This window comes from Fulmarus glacialis, unplaced genomic scaffold, assembly GCF_000690835.1.
Source record: "Fulmarus glacialis isolate BGI_N327 unplaced genomic scaffold, ASM69083v1 scaffold1396, whole genome shotgun sequence".
NCBI classification, from domain to species: Eukaryota; Metazoa; Chordata; class Aves; order Procellariiformes; family Procellariidae; genus Fulmarus; species Fulmarus glacialis.
In genome coordinates, this window is record NW_009216046.1 from 24,952 (window position 1) to 39,776 (window position 14,825).

Here is a 14,825-nt window from a genome sequence, read left to right on the forward strand (position 1 = left end):
GGGGGGGAAGTTGCCTCTCCCCCTAAAGCACCTGGAGTGAAATTAGGGAAGGCCCTTCTCCCAGGAGCAGAAATGTCACTAGTCACTCACTAGAGGACATGGGGTAAGAAGTGTGTGCATGTAATATATGGATTATTTCTACACTGGAGCTGTGTTTGGACCCTCATGTATGAATTGTGGATATCTGCAAGGAGATCTGCAAAGCCTCCAAGAGTGACTTCCCACAGTAAATTTTCTACCATCTTGATTTCTTCAGGGCTAAACCTAGAAAACCACATTTCAAGAAACACCGATCTATAAACTGAAGAGTCCTCTGACATACATCCTGCTATGGGTTCCAATACAGCCTGTGGCTATCATTAGCTTGTTCAGCTTTTGACACAGAGTATAAATCTGTAACAGGCATGCAGCTATAAACCCCAAAGTCCGTATGGTCAAAATGTTAGTGCAGAAAGAAAAAGAACTGAAATCTCTTATGGATTCCAGTTCCTCATTTTGGCCATTTAAATTCATGCTTACTTCCATTCAAACTTTCTCTGTTTTTCGCCTTTTTAACTGACTAAGAGTTTACATCAACCAAATCCAGCTCTGGCAAAGCTGCAGAGCTGTATAGCTGCTCACAAGTTCATCAGTGCTAGTTCTCCTTTGAGTAGGGGGTGGCAATAGAGATGGTGTCTCCTTGCAATAAAAACTAACACATAATGAAAACGCAGTAATTTTTTTCCAAATGTATGCTAAGACTGTATTACAGATCAAAAGAAAAATCAAAAAGTCCCTCCTCAAACAGCAATTTAGGGGACAGTAAACAGCCTAATGGTCCAGAGGCTGAATCAAAGCAGAATAACAAACGCTAGAAGTAATTGTCATCTATTCTGCAGAAGAGGTCAGAAAGTTCAGAAAGTTTTCTGCAGAAAGTTCCCACACCATCTAGTGTCACCACCTGAAATCAGAGTGCCTCATTCTCAGTAAATACATTAATTCCTCAAAAAGTTCTTGACAATCTTGAAAGTTTTAACCCACAATGGATCAATTTGACCTCCTGGGCTTGTGAAAGTCACAAGCAACTGGTGCCACTCAAGACTGGAAAAGCTAATGCCTAAATTAGGGAAGAAATTTTCCTTTCCCCTCCCTTCTTCAGCTCCTAATAAACTGGACAAAGCAATCTGGGTACAGTGGTTTCTTTACGGTCATTCAATGGCAAACCGCAAATTCCCAAGTGCACTTAGAAGGAAACCAGCCAAAAGCAAAATTCAACATCCTTTAATAAAAAGTAACATCTTAACTCTGGCACAATCTGGATCTTGGCTAGAACATGTACGGGACATGGGGGCATCTATCAGTAGCTCTCAAGAGCTAGTAGAGATTTATCCTACCTCGGTTGTCTTCACAGCCGTCAGCTGTTCTGAACAGTTCTGAATACCATACATAATTAAACCCTTGAGAGACTAAGACAATTCAATTGGCAAGGAATAAGGTCTTGGTAACATCGTCTACGTACAAGATCTGCTCTCCATTCCCGCCCACTGGCTTCCTGTAGAATAAAGCCTAAATTCTTATTTTCAAGAAACATAACGTCCTGGCTTCAAGATCCCTAAAAGACTGTTTAAGTTCTGCAAGACAACCACGACCAGCAACTTTGGTGTCTAAAATAAAAATAATTCATCTGTACAACTAAGATTTTCCTGGAGACCAGCTCTAGGCAGTGCAGAGAACTCTTACAGAAATCATAGACCATTATCATCATCTGCTTTAAAAAGAGAACATATTTATTCAAACTTAACCTCCCGTAACAAACCTATGGCACCTGCATTTATACAGGCATGTTTTGTAACTATGTACAACATAAAAGGCTTCCAAACAGAAACATTCCTTGAAATACACTTTTTAAGACTAAACATGCGACTAACGTTTGTCACAACCCATACCACACCACCGTAAATTATCCACCTGTCAAGTGAGGCTCGCGCACCGATAGGGTCCCCAGCATGAGCCTATACAGAGTAATATGCTACTACCATCTTCTGCTGCATCTGTAGCCATCAGTCTCGAGTAGGAGAATTTTAACACAGAACATGAATTTTGACAACTGGGAAGCCAGAGCTGAACTAAAATACCTACACCAGTGGCACTGACAACAAGAAAACACAGAACTGCAGAGAAACAGCAACAGAAGATCCATTACCAATGCATCTCTTCTTTCTCCTCCTGGTCATGTTCAGAGCTTTCTCCCCACCTCACAGAGCTCTCTCTTAAATTATTTCTTCCCATTAATGTGTCTCATTATTCCTCCAGTGCAAGAGTGCTTACAACTCTTACTATAGTTACAGTTGTTAGATGGCTGATGGTTATCCCTTTTTTAAGGGTAGCGTATGCACAGATCTATCTCCTTAAGAACAAACAGGCAATCTCCAGATTGGCACAGAATTATACCCACAACTTCCCACACATAAATACTCAACTGGATAAAGTGAGAGTGACTAAAAAACCCAGCTGTTCAAGGTATTTATAACAGAGGACTCACTTACTAGCTGAACACTTAATTTAAAAATGGTTTCCAAACCTACATTTTGGTAGTGACTCCCATGTTCATTAAACACACTCATTTCACAGAAGTGATCAGTTTTAGCAAGCTGCAATAAAAAAAGAAAAATCATAATGAATTTAGAAGCACTATGAAACAAAGCATTACCAGGAATCGTTCCTCTTTTTCAAGCCAGCGCTGATCTTCTTCCATCTCCTGTTGTTGTCGTATCAATCTCTCCTCCATAAGATGTGTGGGTAGAACCTGGCCCATTCCTCGTATGTCCAAAGTGCCTGAATCCTACAAAACAGAGTAAGTTTATTCAATCTCACAACTTAAAATTTGTATAAACAGCTACAAAAACTTAGAGATTATAAAAGAATAGATTTTTAAAAGCCCAAATGAGCAACAGCAGTCAAGCAGAGTTTCTTCAACTCCTGAAGCAGACCATCAGAAGAAACTCCTTCCAACTAGAAACATTTTATTTGCCTTGCTCATAATCACTGGAACCAAAAAGATTTGAAAAATTCTGTTCTGTTTTTCAGCAACGTTGTCACTTCATATATTGCACTTCATTTAAGTTGGACAACAAAAACAGATTTATCAATTTCATCTTCTCGGTCTTGAGCAATAATGTAACTATCCAGCTGTTAAAAGCTGCAAGATTTTTTACTCCAAACAAATACGCTTTTCAGTTTTAGCTGACACTTGCAAAGCATGTCACAAAAACATTTTTAATGATTTTTGAATAAGTTTTTATGCATGTCTTAAGCTTACAATACTGAATATACCATATCCCAATGCTGTCTGGAAATCATTAGCAAATAGTGTATAAATTAGTATTTATTTTTTATTTTACCAAACTCCAAGGGGAGTTTGGTAAAAAACTTCACTGAGATTGTTTTTAGGTAACCAACTTCCCAAGCTTTTGTGAAAACTTGGCTATAATTTATTATTATGAACACTTAAAAAGCATTCATATGCTTCCACCAACACTTTATTCAAGTACGACATAGTTAGACTACATTGTTTCTACAGTCAATAATCTACAGGGATGTCGAACTACTTGGGACTACAACCCTCAACTATATACAGTGTGAACAACAACAGCGTGACAGCAAGTCATAATGGCAGAATGTATGGCCAAATCAACCAAGAGTAAGCAGAGGCAAATTGAAGACTTAGACATCTATCTGCTTGCCTGTATTTAATGGGTAAGCCTCAGTTATCACTTAAATATTTATCAGAGGCACAGGGAATAGAGCACTGGTTAGAAAGGAAACGGATTTAACACAGAAGCTGTACAAAGTGAATCTTTGTGGGAGGATAAAATGGAATGAAAGAAGTATAAAATACTGAAGGAGAACAGAAAAAAAATGACGGAAGGTTAGAGGAGGAATTAATTTGATGTTCCTTGCAGCAGCTCTGTGCAATCATGACAGGCTGAAAAGCACCTAACAGGAATACAACTCAAGAACAGTTTTGCAGACCATTTCATTTTCTGTTCTGGATGAGCTACAGAGAAGCCTCAGGTACTTTAGCTATGCTGCGTATCTCCCACGAGAGGTACTTTCAAACGGTAATGATATTACATATTTCTACATGAATGTTCCCATCTCTATTAACAGCAATAAGTTTCAGTAAAGCCTTCTTTTAACAAACACAAAATATTTGCTATCACTCACTGAGTTAAGATAATAAGTAGTAATAACTTAATCAAGAATTTGTGTGAAGAGTACTTTATGCCCAACCTCACATAGGAGAATTTGTTTCAAAAAGAACAGAATTCAGTCATGACTCCCATCCCACTGCAGTAAAGCAACTTAAAAAATACCAGAGAAACACTTAGTTTTCCTACAATAATCTCCAGATGTACCTAAATAACAAAAAAGTGTATTTACTGTACAGAGCGCAACAACAGATGTGTCAGTTCATGATACCTCCATGTTTGGTTGCCACACTGATATTTCCTGAGGCCGATGGTTCCAAGAATCTGCTTGATCCAAGAGAGAAGCCTGCCCAGGATAAATGCTGCCTGCCATGGCTGGTATCCCATGAGAACCAGGGTAGCCAGACACCTTGGGGGGGGGGGGGGGGAGAAAAAAGAAAAAAAGAGTTGTATTAATAAGACCTATGCTTCCCCATAATTAATAGCTTCCGCTCCCTAAGGAAGCAAATATGAGCATGCAGAAATGACTCAATTCAGTCACTGAGAAGGAGGAGGAGGAGGGGAAGCAACATCAGAAGGAAGCCAAGCCAAACTATGACACAAAAACTCTTTTTTAAGTCTTTGAGGATGCCTGTCATAACATAACAATAACTACTTCAGGATAACTATAACTATATACAAATATATAGAAATATAACTATAGCTTTTGAGGACAACTATAACTATTTGAGGATGCTTATCGAAACAGCAGCATTAGGAAGTACGTTTTAACCTCTGCAGCCAAGAAGATCAGTCTTCTGATAAACAAAAATAAACTTATTGACACATTTGTAAGAGCTACACATGCAAGTGAATAGGAGCCTGCGCACATCACCCTACAGAGCCATGTAAAAAAGTACCCCCTAGTGTACGTTACAAGCTTAAGTCTTGAGTGACAGCATGTAATTAGTGTGCTTAGCTGTGCAGCCTGAGAACTTCTCCACAGGAAAATCAAAGTAGTTTTAATGAGTCTTAAGTACTCATTAAAATGAAAACCTCCCCCTCTCCATGGAAAAAAAAAAAATCTTAACCTAGACTGCTGTATATGGCTGTAGCTTTGAATACCCAAGAACACTTAAAGTACTTCCATGACAAACTTCTGTTTTAAATTTCTTCAGCAGTGTTAGGAAGAAAAGCAAAACCTGTGAGTATACAATGTGGTAGATCTAAAGGTAGCCATCAGCCAACAGAAAATAAAAATGTTTCAAGAATCATCAGGGAGCAAAGTATCAATAAGCCCAACGAAAGTCCACCAGTTAATGCCATTTATAAAGCAAGTAATTTTATAGCTTAGCACAAATGTTAACATGAACACCACATTCCTTCAATAAATACGAAAATGTCTGACGTGTTTCACTGTAGTTTTAGGAATCTGAGCACAGTATCAGATATGAAAATATTTGCCATCTGGAGTAAACCTACCAGGTTCAGTTCAGGGTTTGTTCTGATGTAAAACAAAAACAATTTAACAGAACTGAATGAAAATAAACCGTGTAAGAAGTGAAACAATCCCACCAGCTGCAATTGAGTTATAAACCCCACATTTGAAAAAATGCATGCACAGTGTTAAATGTAATACCTGGTAATGATTTGGCTGTACCATATGCTGTGGACTTGGATAAAAGCCTTCACTGGATCTCGGACTGGGGTAACCAGGCCTACTGGGCTGTAAATGCAAAGGAATTTTTAGAGTCTTTAGAAACACAAAACTATAACCAGAAAATTACTCTTTGGTGAGACAAACATTTACAGGCAGTGCACCACAAATGCAAGCTCAAAAAAACCCCTGAAATAAATAGTCTAAAATGACTAACTTTTTAAAAAACAATTAAAATCAAGTTTTCCTCCGTTTTTGCTTGGAAATGGAAGCAGCTGAATTGTTTGCTAGGTATGTCAATAAATAATGCTTTCTCTGTGAATTCTTTGTGCATATTTAATTGCTTGCACTAAATGACCTGCTCTGTGCTGTTTAACCCTAGAGAAGACATCAGCTAAGAACATAATTCTTAAATCAAGTTTCCAGGTGCAAATACAGCATTGTTTCTAAGTTCACAATGTGCAGTACATAAAGTTTTGCTATTAATTCATTGCTTTTGTGACCGTTCCCAAAAGTAAATTCTTTTGCTTCAGTCGGAACACAAATCAAATTGGTTTGTTTAGCATGAATATTTCTATGTGTTATTATGAGGACTAAAGTTAGTTCTGATAATTAACTTCTGTGTAACTAACTGCCTCAACATGGAAGGTGCTTTTGATCATATTCTGAACTCCATGGTTGCTTCATTATCCATGCTTTGTTCTGCAACCCATTCCCAGCCAAGAAAAAACAAGACAGAACTAGGTCCTATTAGAAAGGACAGCTAGAGAATAGCTATCAAGAGCCTCTGTTTGACTACCTTGCTTTACCCCTTCAGGAGAAGGGCAATACTTTACACATAAACAAACAAGATGTGTAATCACAGGAATACCAGAAATTCAGACAGCACTATTATAAAAAACTGCATGAAAAGGAGCCTGGTTTTCTGCACACATTGAACAGATCATCCTTTTGCCAGAATAGGTATAGAAATTTCACACTATTGAAATAAGTAATTTTGGAAAATGTTGCTCAGAACAACACACTTTTATCTTCCAAGCAGAAGTGTTATTTTTTTTATATTAACCTCCAAAAGTATATTTAGGTTTTTTTTTTTAATGAGGAGCAGTGCTGCTGGGTGTTTCAGGAGGAGAAAAATTAACCCAAGAGGGGACACCCCCCCCCCCCCCCCCCAAACCTCATCATTCTGCAAATGGGCTCCTCTAGTCCTTCTGGCAGTTAAAGGTGACCACCACATTACTTAAGAGATTGCAGAATTTTATCATCACTTTATGAAAAATGTAATTATAATTCTGTACTAGGATCTTTGTCTTACATTTCTAACTGAAATCACTGTGAGATACAAGTAATTTCATAGTACAAATTGTGATATCTGTGTATTATTTAAGAATGTGTAGAAATTTAAGGCTATAAATAAAATGGAGTTTAAGCCCTATCAAGACCTGAAACTTGCATAATGAGTTGTTGGAAGAAAAAAATCAGTTGTCATCATTACAGAATTAGATAACAAGAGATACTTAAAATCCCATATCTATGAAATTCAACTAGTTCAAATGTTATTAGTATATTTTACACAAAAAGACTGTATACAAAACCTAACCAACAACTGCATCACATATATAGTGAGGACGTATTGACCCCCTCAAAAAAGATATGCAGTGGTTGAATTAATTTCAATCTTAACACATCTTTTGTCAAGTGTTTCAGTTTATACATCACACCCAAGGCTCTAACGGTGATCATTTCTAATATGGTGTAGCTCATATAGTGCATTAGTAAAAGGTATTTATTCTATCTGGATTAGCCCCAAAGCTTCAAGACTAAACAAATTCTTCAAACAAGGCTGTAATAATTAAGTAGCATATTCCAATTTATGCAGTTTATCTGCTTCTGTTACTTGGAACATCGTCTGTTTATATATACACCAAATCCTGCTAGTTAATCTCGTACGACTAAACAGGTTGATGGATTGTTTGCTGTTTTTAACTCTGAAATAAAAGCAACAATTCCACTGCCCATATTTCTTGGTTGCCATAAAGCTATCAAAATGCAGAACCAAGCTCGGAAATCTATCAGGGAACAACCTGGCCATGGGGAATCTAAACAAAATAAAAGTAAGTTGCCTTCCTATGACTGTTGGGGGATGTGTGCAGCAGAAGGTGCCGCACGAGTACTACTGAAATCATTATCAGCACCAGAGCTTGCATAAAGAGCTACAGGAATTCATCACAAACTGATCAGGACGCAGATAATACTCCACATTACAGTGGTGACTGCACAAAATGAAATTCTTCAAAACACAGGCTCGATCCTTCAAAGTGCAAAATAACTCGGATAAGAAGCAGACAAGTTACTAAGAGAAGAGAGTGCTCAGCAACTGGTGAGGTTAGACTACCACAGCTGCAGAACACATCAGCGACATCCAAACAGGACAGACATGTAATGAAACAAAATCAAGTGTAAACTAAAACAGATAAGGTCCTTGGAAGCAAACCCCTAATTTTCTGTCCAGAATAAGGAAAATGCAATTAATTGATTTCTATCCTCTCACTGATGTGTTATAAATAAACTTCACAGTGGTCTGAAAGCTCACGTTTCATAGGAATGCTACAAGAAAGAAGAATAAAGAAAAGGCCAGGAAACAATTTTGTGGCAACTATGGTAGTCTTTTACAAGTTAAACAACAAGAAACAGAAAATCGTTAGTGCGATATTATAGCACAGATTAGTTCTAGTAACAGTTCAAGTAGAGCAGGGTCATTTCAGGCAAATATTGGCAGATGATGACAAAATTGGCCAGAACGGCCTTGTTTGAACGAACCCGTCAAAGGAGGCTTTGAAGAAATAAATGGAATAAAAATTGGTTTTTTGTTTGTTTTTTAAACATACATAATTTGCAGTCTTAACTACCTTGGGAGGAGCTTCATCTGATCCTCCTGAGTCCCAGGATACTGTGACTTGTCGCCTGGATTCCATTCTCATTCGTTCTTCTTGCTGCAGCTTCTCTTCCTCCAGTATTGTACTAAGAAAAACAGTATTTAAGTAAAACTCCAGTTCAATGTCTAACAAACATCTCCCCAGAGCTCCCACATTTTTCAGACTAATGAATACTATTTGACAAAGTGATTGAGAACTGAAACATAAACTTCTTTTACTTACATTGGTTAGGTTTCTGAAAATCAGTATCAGGAAGAAATACTTCTGTAGGATTACCAGCATGCTTTTAACAACAGAAGCAGCATCAAGTTTTTAGAAGGCTGTGGTTGATCTTGTACAAAATTTTTTTTGCATGTCAACAGTTCTTTTGATGTGTAATTACACAGAAGAATCATCAAAGACAATAAATCGAGCACTTACTTGCATGAAAACTTATTTTTCACAAGAAAATATTCTACTGAACTGCTGCAAACGTTCAAAACAAACTGAAAATGTTCTTTACTGAAACTCAACAGAGCTTCAGATTACTGGGATTTTTTTTCTTTTTTAAACAAAGCAGTCAAAAAACATTTTAAATACTATGTCTTCAACTCTTACATTTTAGCCTAACCAGGAACACATTCAGCAAACAAATTTAGCAAAACAGCAATATCTGACAGTATTCACTCAGCTTCTAAACATTCAGGTCAAAAGGCTACATTTTCAACAAAGTAAAAGACAGCAGTAAAACTAGTTTGCTACTTACCACTGTTCTGACTATTAAAAAGACTGTTTGAAGTTCAACATGATACTGCTGCCCCCACAGCAGCCTCCTCCCAGTTCTGCTATGTGGATTATTAATGTTGGATATTTGCCATTTGAAAAATACTCAGAATGACGCTTTGAAATAGGGAGCTGCAAATTCGTTGGAGCTGCACGCTACATGGATATTCTGGAGATGTGAGCAGGGCAGATCATTTACCTATCGATATCCCCAGTGTAAAGATAATCCTGTAAAGGAGTTATTCCAGCTTCTTTATCACTCAAGAGTTTTGAGAAACAAAGCTAGGTTCTGAGTTTATCATCCCCTGTTCAGTCTACTAAATAACCACCCAGAATTACTCATGCAGGGGATGAGATCAACTACAGCAATCTATTCTAATCTTGGAACTTTAATGCTTATTTCAAGAATAAATTCCTGCTTGGTTGGAGATGAGAAGTTTGCTTTTCCTTACTCAGCCAAAAAAAAAATCTATGCCACTTCTAAAAAGCAGACAAGTCATCTCGTCTCACTGCAGCTAAACCAAGTTTATAAGTATTGCTGCAATTTCAATCCATCATTGCTGAAGTAACACAAGAATGTGGAACAAAAACAAAATCAGACAAGTTATTTGCAAAAGTCATCCTGATATAACTACCACAGAAACACAGCTACAGCCCAACGGAGGGAACTAAAAAGAGAAAATCGTTCTATTTTACCTCCCTCTTCCTTTAGATTAATAATAGAAAATTAAATATTTCCCACTTGAACCCATGAAGAACTAGCAAAATACCACCGCTTTAAAGCTAGGTCACACTTCAGATATTCAGCATGCATTTTTATGTAGCACGAGAACATGTAGCATAGTTCCATAGCCATGAACCATGATTATGATCTTTCAAGAAATACCTCAAGATTTAAAAAAACCAGAACGAAACAATACAAAAAAATCCACCCAGACATTGCATGAATAAAATACAGATTTTTAACAAAGCTGTTGATACAGCAATTGCTCTAATCTGAGCAAAAGAATGGAACTAAAAGCAGCTGACTAAATTTAGAGATGGCTTATGGACAATCTGGGGCCATGGGTATAATTTGTCACAGCACAGTTCTGGTTTTCCTTAAAAAGGAATGAAACACCAATACCTATCTGCCTTGCTATCAAAGCCATTTTATCTGTGGTGTCACAGTATTCAGTACAATACCATTAACTTCAATCATATCACTGAAAATGACAAATTTATATTGAAATGACTTGTTTTTCATAACATAGGCTCAGCTTTTTGCCTTACAACTCTATTTCATCCCACCCTGCTCTTTCATCGCCTGTGTCATCAGGAGGTCCTTTCCCCAGCAACCCAGTAAGTAGTCTGGTCAAAGGCTGATCAGCTGAAGCAGAATTTGTACTTGGATGCCCTTGAGTACTGCTAACAAGAATATAAAACAGAAATGCCTCAGAGAAGCATCACTCGAAAAAACACAAAGAATATAAATGACTCACAGAAACGTCTTTGTTTTTACAAAGGGAAGACCAATCCATAGACAGAGTAAAAGCATGCCAAGAGATATTTTTGACCTTTTCTCAGTGCAGCTGCTTAAGTACTCTGAACAGTTTATTAGAATTTGCAGAAGGTCAGGAAAGTCAGATCTAGGCATATTTTCCCAAACTGCACATATTTTTAGCAGCAAAGCGGAGCAAGCAGAGAAGTACTGCTATTCATATGATTTCCCTAGCAAATTTTGAGGTAGTACAGACAAACTTAACTCATCTTCTTGGCTAGGTTAAGTCTGATGAAAAATCTCAACTATTAAATGTTCACATAATTGATAAACTTATTTCATGTATGAAGAATCTTTTTACTGAAATTGGCCTGTGACATTGAAAAGGAAACATTTACCGGGAGCTTCAGTGTATCTGAAATACTAAAATGTATCCTTGTATTTCAAAAGGCACAGCAATACCAGCGTCTGCTGCTATGGTGGTGCAGGAACCAACAGTAAGTGCTGACCCTGAACAAGCCGCTTCTTTTTTTCTCTCTCTGTGGTCTCCAGCCATCAAAAATGCAATGCTGGATGCAGACGAACGATTTTCTCATACTGTCCTAATTTAAAAGCACTTTCATACGGAGATTGTTCCTAATGGTCACTGTCAAAAACCAAAAGGCTAACAAGCATTTTGCAACCTCCATCATGTATTTCAGATATGTGCTAAAATCTTTTTTTGGCAGGATGCCATGAAAGAAGAGGACAGACTACCCTCACTCTTAGCAGTTTTGTTTCTTTTATTTACAAGCAACATCTCAAGACCTACATCAAATGCAGTCACAAAAAGGCTCAAGTCCAGTTCTCATCAGTTAATTATCTTACTGTTGTCATAAAAACAGACTTTAAAAGCATGAATAAGTCTTTTTTCTTTCTTTCTTTTTTTTTTTTTTGCATTCTTTTTAGAGCTGTATTTAATATGTGACCTGCAGCACTGGGATGCTAGTGGAATCATCCACTCTGTTAAAACATGTGCTTCTTCATCAGTGACCAACAGAGGACCGGACTCACACTCTTACCACAGCAGTGATACAGCTGCTCTTTATTTTGCTATTTTTAGTAGACTGAAAGCATTAGCAATAGGTACTTTATATAAAATTCATTCAATGACGCAGTGAAAATGTCATGCAATTACATTAATTTGAAAGCTCAAAATTAAAATCCAACTTAACCTCCAATGCAAAAAAACCCAGTTTAGAAGAATTACCAAACAAAGGGACACTCAGGGCACCACAACTCGCAAGCACAAGCCTGGGAGCTGACTTATAAGAAAGCCTGTGAGTATACTGGTGCTACCTTAGCAATACACACCTGCAGCATATTGAACATAGCAAAGTATAAATTAAATTTAATAATACACGCATGTATGAGATAGTCTATGATTTAGTGAGTGTACGAATATAGTATACTAAGTATATGGTTCTGGTAAGTGGCTAGGAGTCATTCTGAGGAGAAACGCTGTAAAAGTGATATTGTATGATCTGGATACATTAAACACTTTGCAAAAGGCCTCTTATATTATTTACCATTTAGTGCAAGACTAAAAATCTCTTCCACACAAAATCAGCAAGGCAACACATGTTTCCTGATTAAAATACCACAGATTCTAATTCTGGCCCAGTCAGTGACAGAATCACAGGAGTAGCAGGGTAGTAGCACCTCACTTTCCTGACTTTTTATTCTCACTTTTACCACCCCCCAAAATTGAAAGAGACCTAGGATGCGAGGAGGAATTAAATTTGGAAATCCACAATCCACCCATTTGTTTCTGTGTTTGCTGTGAAGACTAACTCATCCCTATCCACTTTGGACAGGCCTTATTACTATCATAATAACACTATATAAATTCTACATTCGCATCTTCACATTGCACAAGCAGCTGCAAATAAAGTTTGTGCAAAGCAGATGTTACTATGAAATAGGAAAAGCATCAAATAACAAACCGAGAACCCACGAAGCGCTATTTCAGATGCAGAAAAGAAGTTTTTTCCCAAAGCCATGGACTTTTTCTCATTAAAACAGAGAGGAGCGTTGCAGTGCTGTATCACTGGCTTCAAGCAAACTAGTCTGCTCTCAGCTTGAAAAGACTACCCTGGACAGGATCCAGAACGAGCAGCAGCAACACCACACAGAAAAGGCCACCAGGGAAATGGCTTGTTTTTGCAAGTTCATGGGAATTTGAGTTTTGAAACACAATCTTTTCTAGCTGCCCGAGATTGCCTCATCGTAAGGGAATTGGCAGCCTCTCCAACGAGAGGCTGACTCTGTCTGTGAGCAGCACAAAGAAGCCCTAAGGACGACCGTGCTGCCTAACTTCCAGGAGATAAAGGTCACCAGTTTGGAGCACAAGAAAACTCTCTGCTTTGGTGAGAAGAGAGTAAAAACTGGATTTTAGGGTCGCTGTGGCCCCACGAGAGAGCTTGTTCTCTAAACAGTGCTTCAAATCTCCTAGCATGACTAGAGGAGCAAAAAAACCACTCCCCTTCGTCCATTTTTTATCTAGAACCAGAGAATCATTTAGGTTGGAAGGGACTCCTGGAGGTCTTGAGTCCAATCTCCTGGTAAAGGTGGGCTCCGCGCATGGCGAGGTCAGGTTGCTCGGAGCCTTTTCCAGTCGAGGTTTGAAAGTCTCCCAGCATGGAAATTCCAGAGTCATTCTGGGTGACCTGTTTCAGAGCTTACCCATGCACACTGGGAAACATTTTAACTAATGAGAATTTGCCTGGCTGCATGTCATGAGTGTTGGTTCTCGCCCTTTGGCTGTGCACTTCTGAGGAGAGCCAGGCTCTTGGGCACTGGTCTATCCCGTTTATCTGGTGATACCAGATAAATACCATGTCTTTCACTTTTTTCCCCTCTCCCGCTCCAGACTCATGCTGTTATTAGTGTTGCTGCCATTCATTCTCTCTCTGAGTACAGCCTACATTTATTTCACCCCCCAAACACAATTACTTTTACTCTGGATTTACTCATCATCTTCACTTACTGGTGAGATACTCTCCCTGTCTGGGTTTACACACCATAGCCATCTTCCTAGTCACATTTTTCTAGGGGTTCATTCTCCTCTGTGCCAGTCAGCTGTAAGTTATCAGTACAATCTGACCGCAAATTAAGAAGAATCCTATTCTTCCAGAGAAAAAAAAAAAGAAAAAGCAAGTGAATTGCCAATTTCTACCTATTACCCAAATCACACAAATGTGTCATATCTTTTCCTTGCAATCCCTACCAAGCTATACCATTCGTTCCTTTGCAGTTAACTCCACAAAGTCAATAGCATAAGTTCTTTGTGTGAGAAGGGCTACATTTTCCTCTAGCTATGTAAATTATTAGTCTACATAAGAGCTCCCAGAGTAACAGATGGCAGAACCCTACGACATTTTAAGAAATAGGAAAAAACTTAAAGGTAGCTAAGTTATCCATACAGCAACTCTGAAACAGCATCATAATTATATTAAAATTGTCCCTTTTTTTAACCACCTATGAACTATCTTGTACCATGAACATCCAGTTACAGCACAAAATGGTATCATAAAAACAAAACATGCTACAAAGCACAACTTTGAAACAAGATAAAACTGAAGAATTTGGCAATGAATTATAACAAATCCACGAGTGGGTTTGTACAATACCTACGTATTGTTTGAAGCTTATATTGACTCAGGCAAAATAAATACTGAGCACTCAAAAATCCCAAAGGTGGTCACAAATATCAAATTTGTCTACACAACATCTCAGTGATGTTTCAAAGTTTAAATATCACTCCCATTTTGTGGCTGGTG

At 38.0% G+C, this 14,825-nt stretch overlaps 1 protein-coding gene across 1 annotated transcript in view; it reads right to left on the reverse strand.

Moving 5' to 3' along the window:
• The window catches only part of PTK2 (protein tyrosine kinase 2), a 72,601-nt gene that overhangs the window by 22,376 nt on the left and 35,400 nt on the right, over positions 1-14,825 (reverse strand). The window contains exons 13-16 of the mRNA XM_009579134.1: positions 8,736-8,847; positions 5,809-5,895; positions 4,462-4,599; positions 2,690-2,821 (exon numbers count right to left, since the gene is read on the reverse strand). Of these exons, the coding sequence (XP_009577429.1) occupies positions 2,690-2,821; positions 4,462-4,599; positions 5,809-5,895; positions 8,736-8,847 (469 nt within the window). The remainder of the gene's footprint in view (positions 1-2,689; positions 2,822-4,461; positions 4,600-5,808; positions 5,896-8,735; positions 8,848-14,825) is intronic.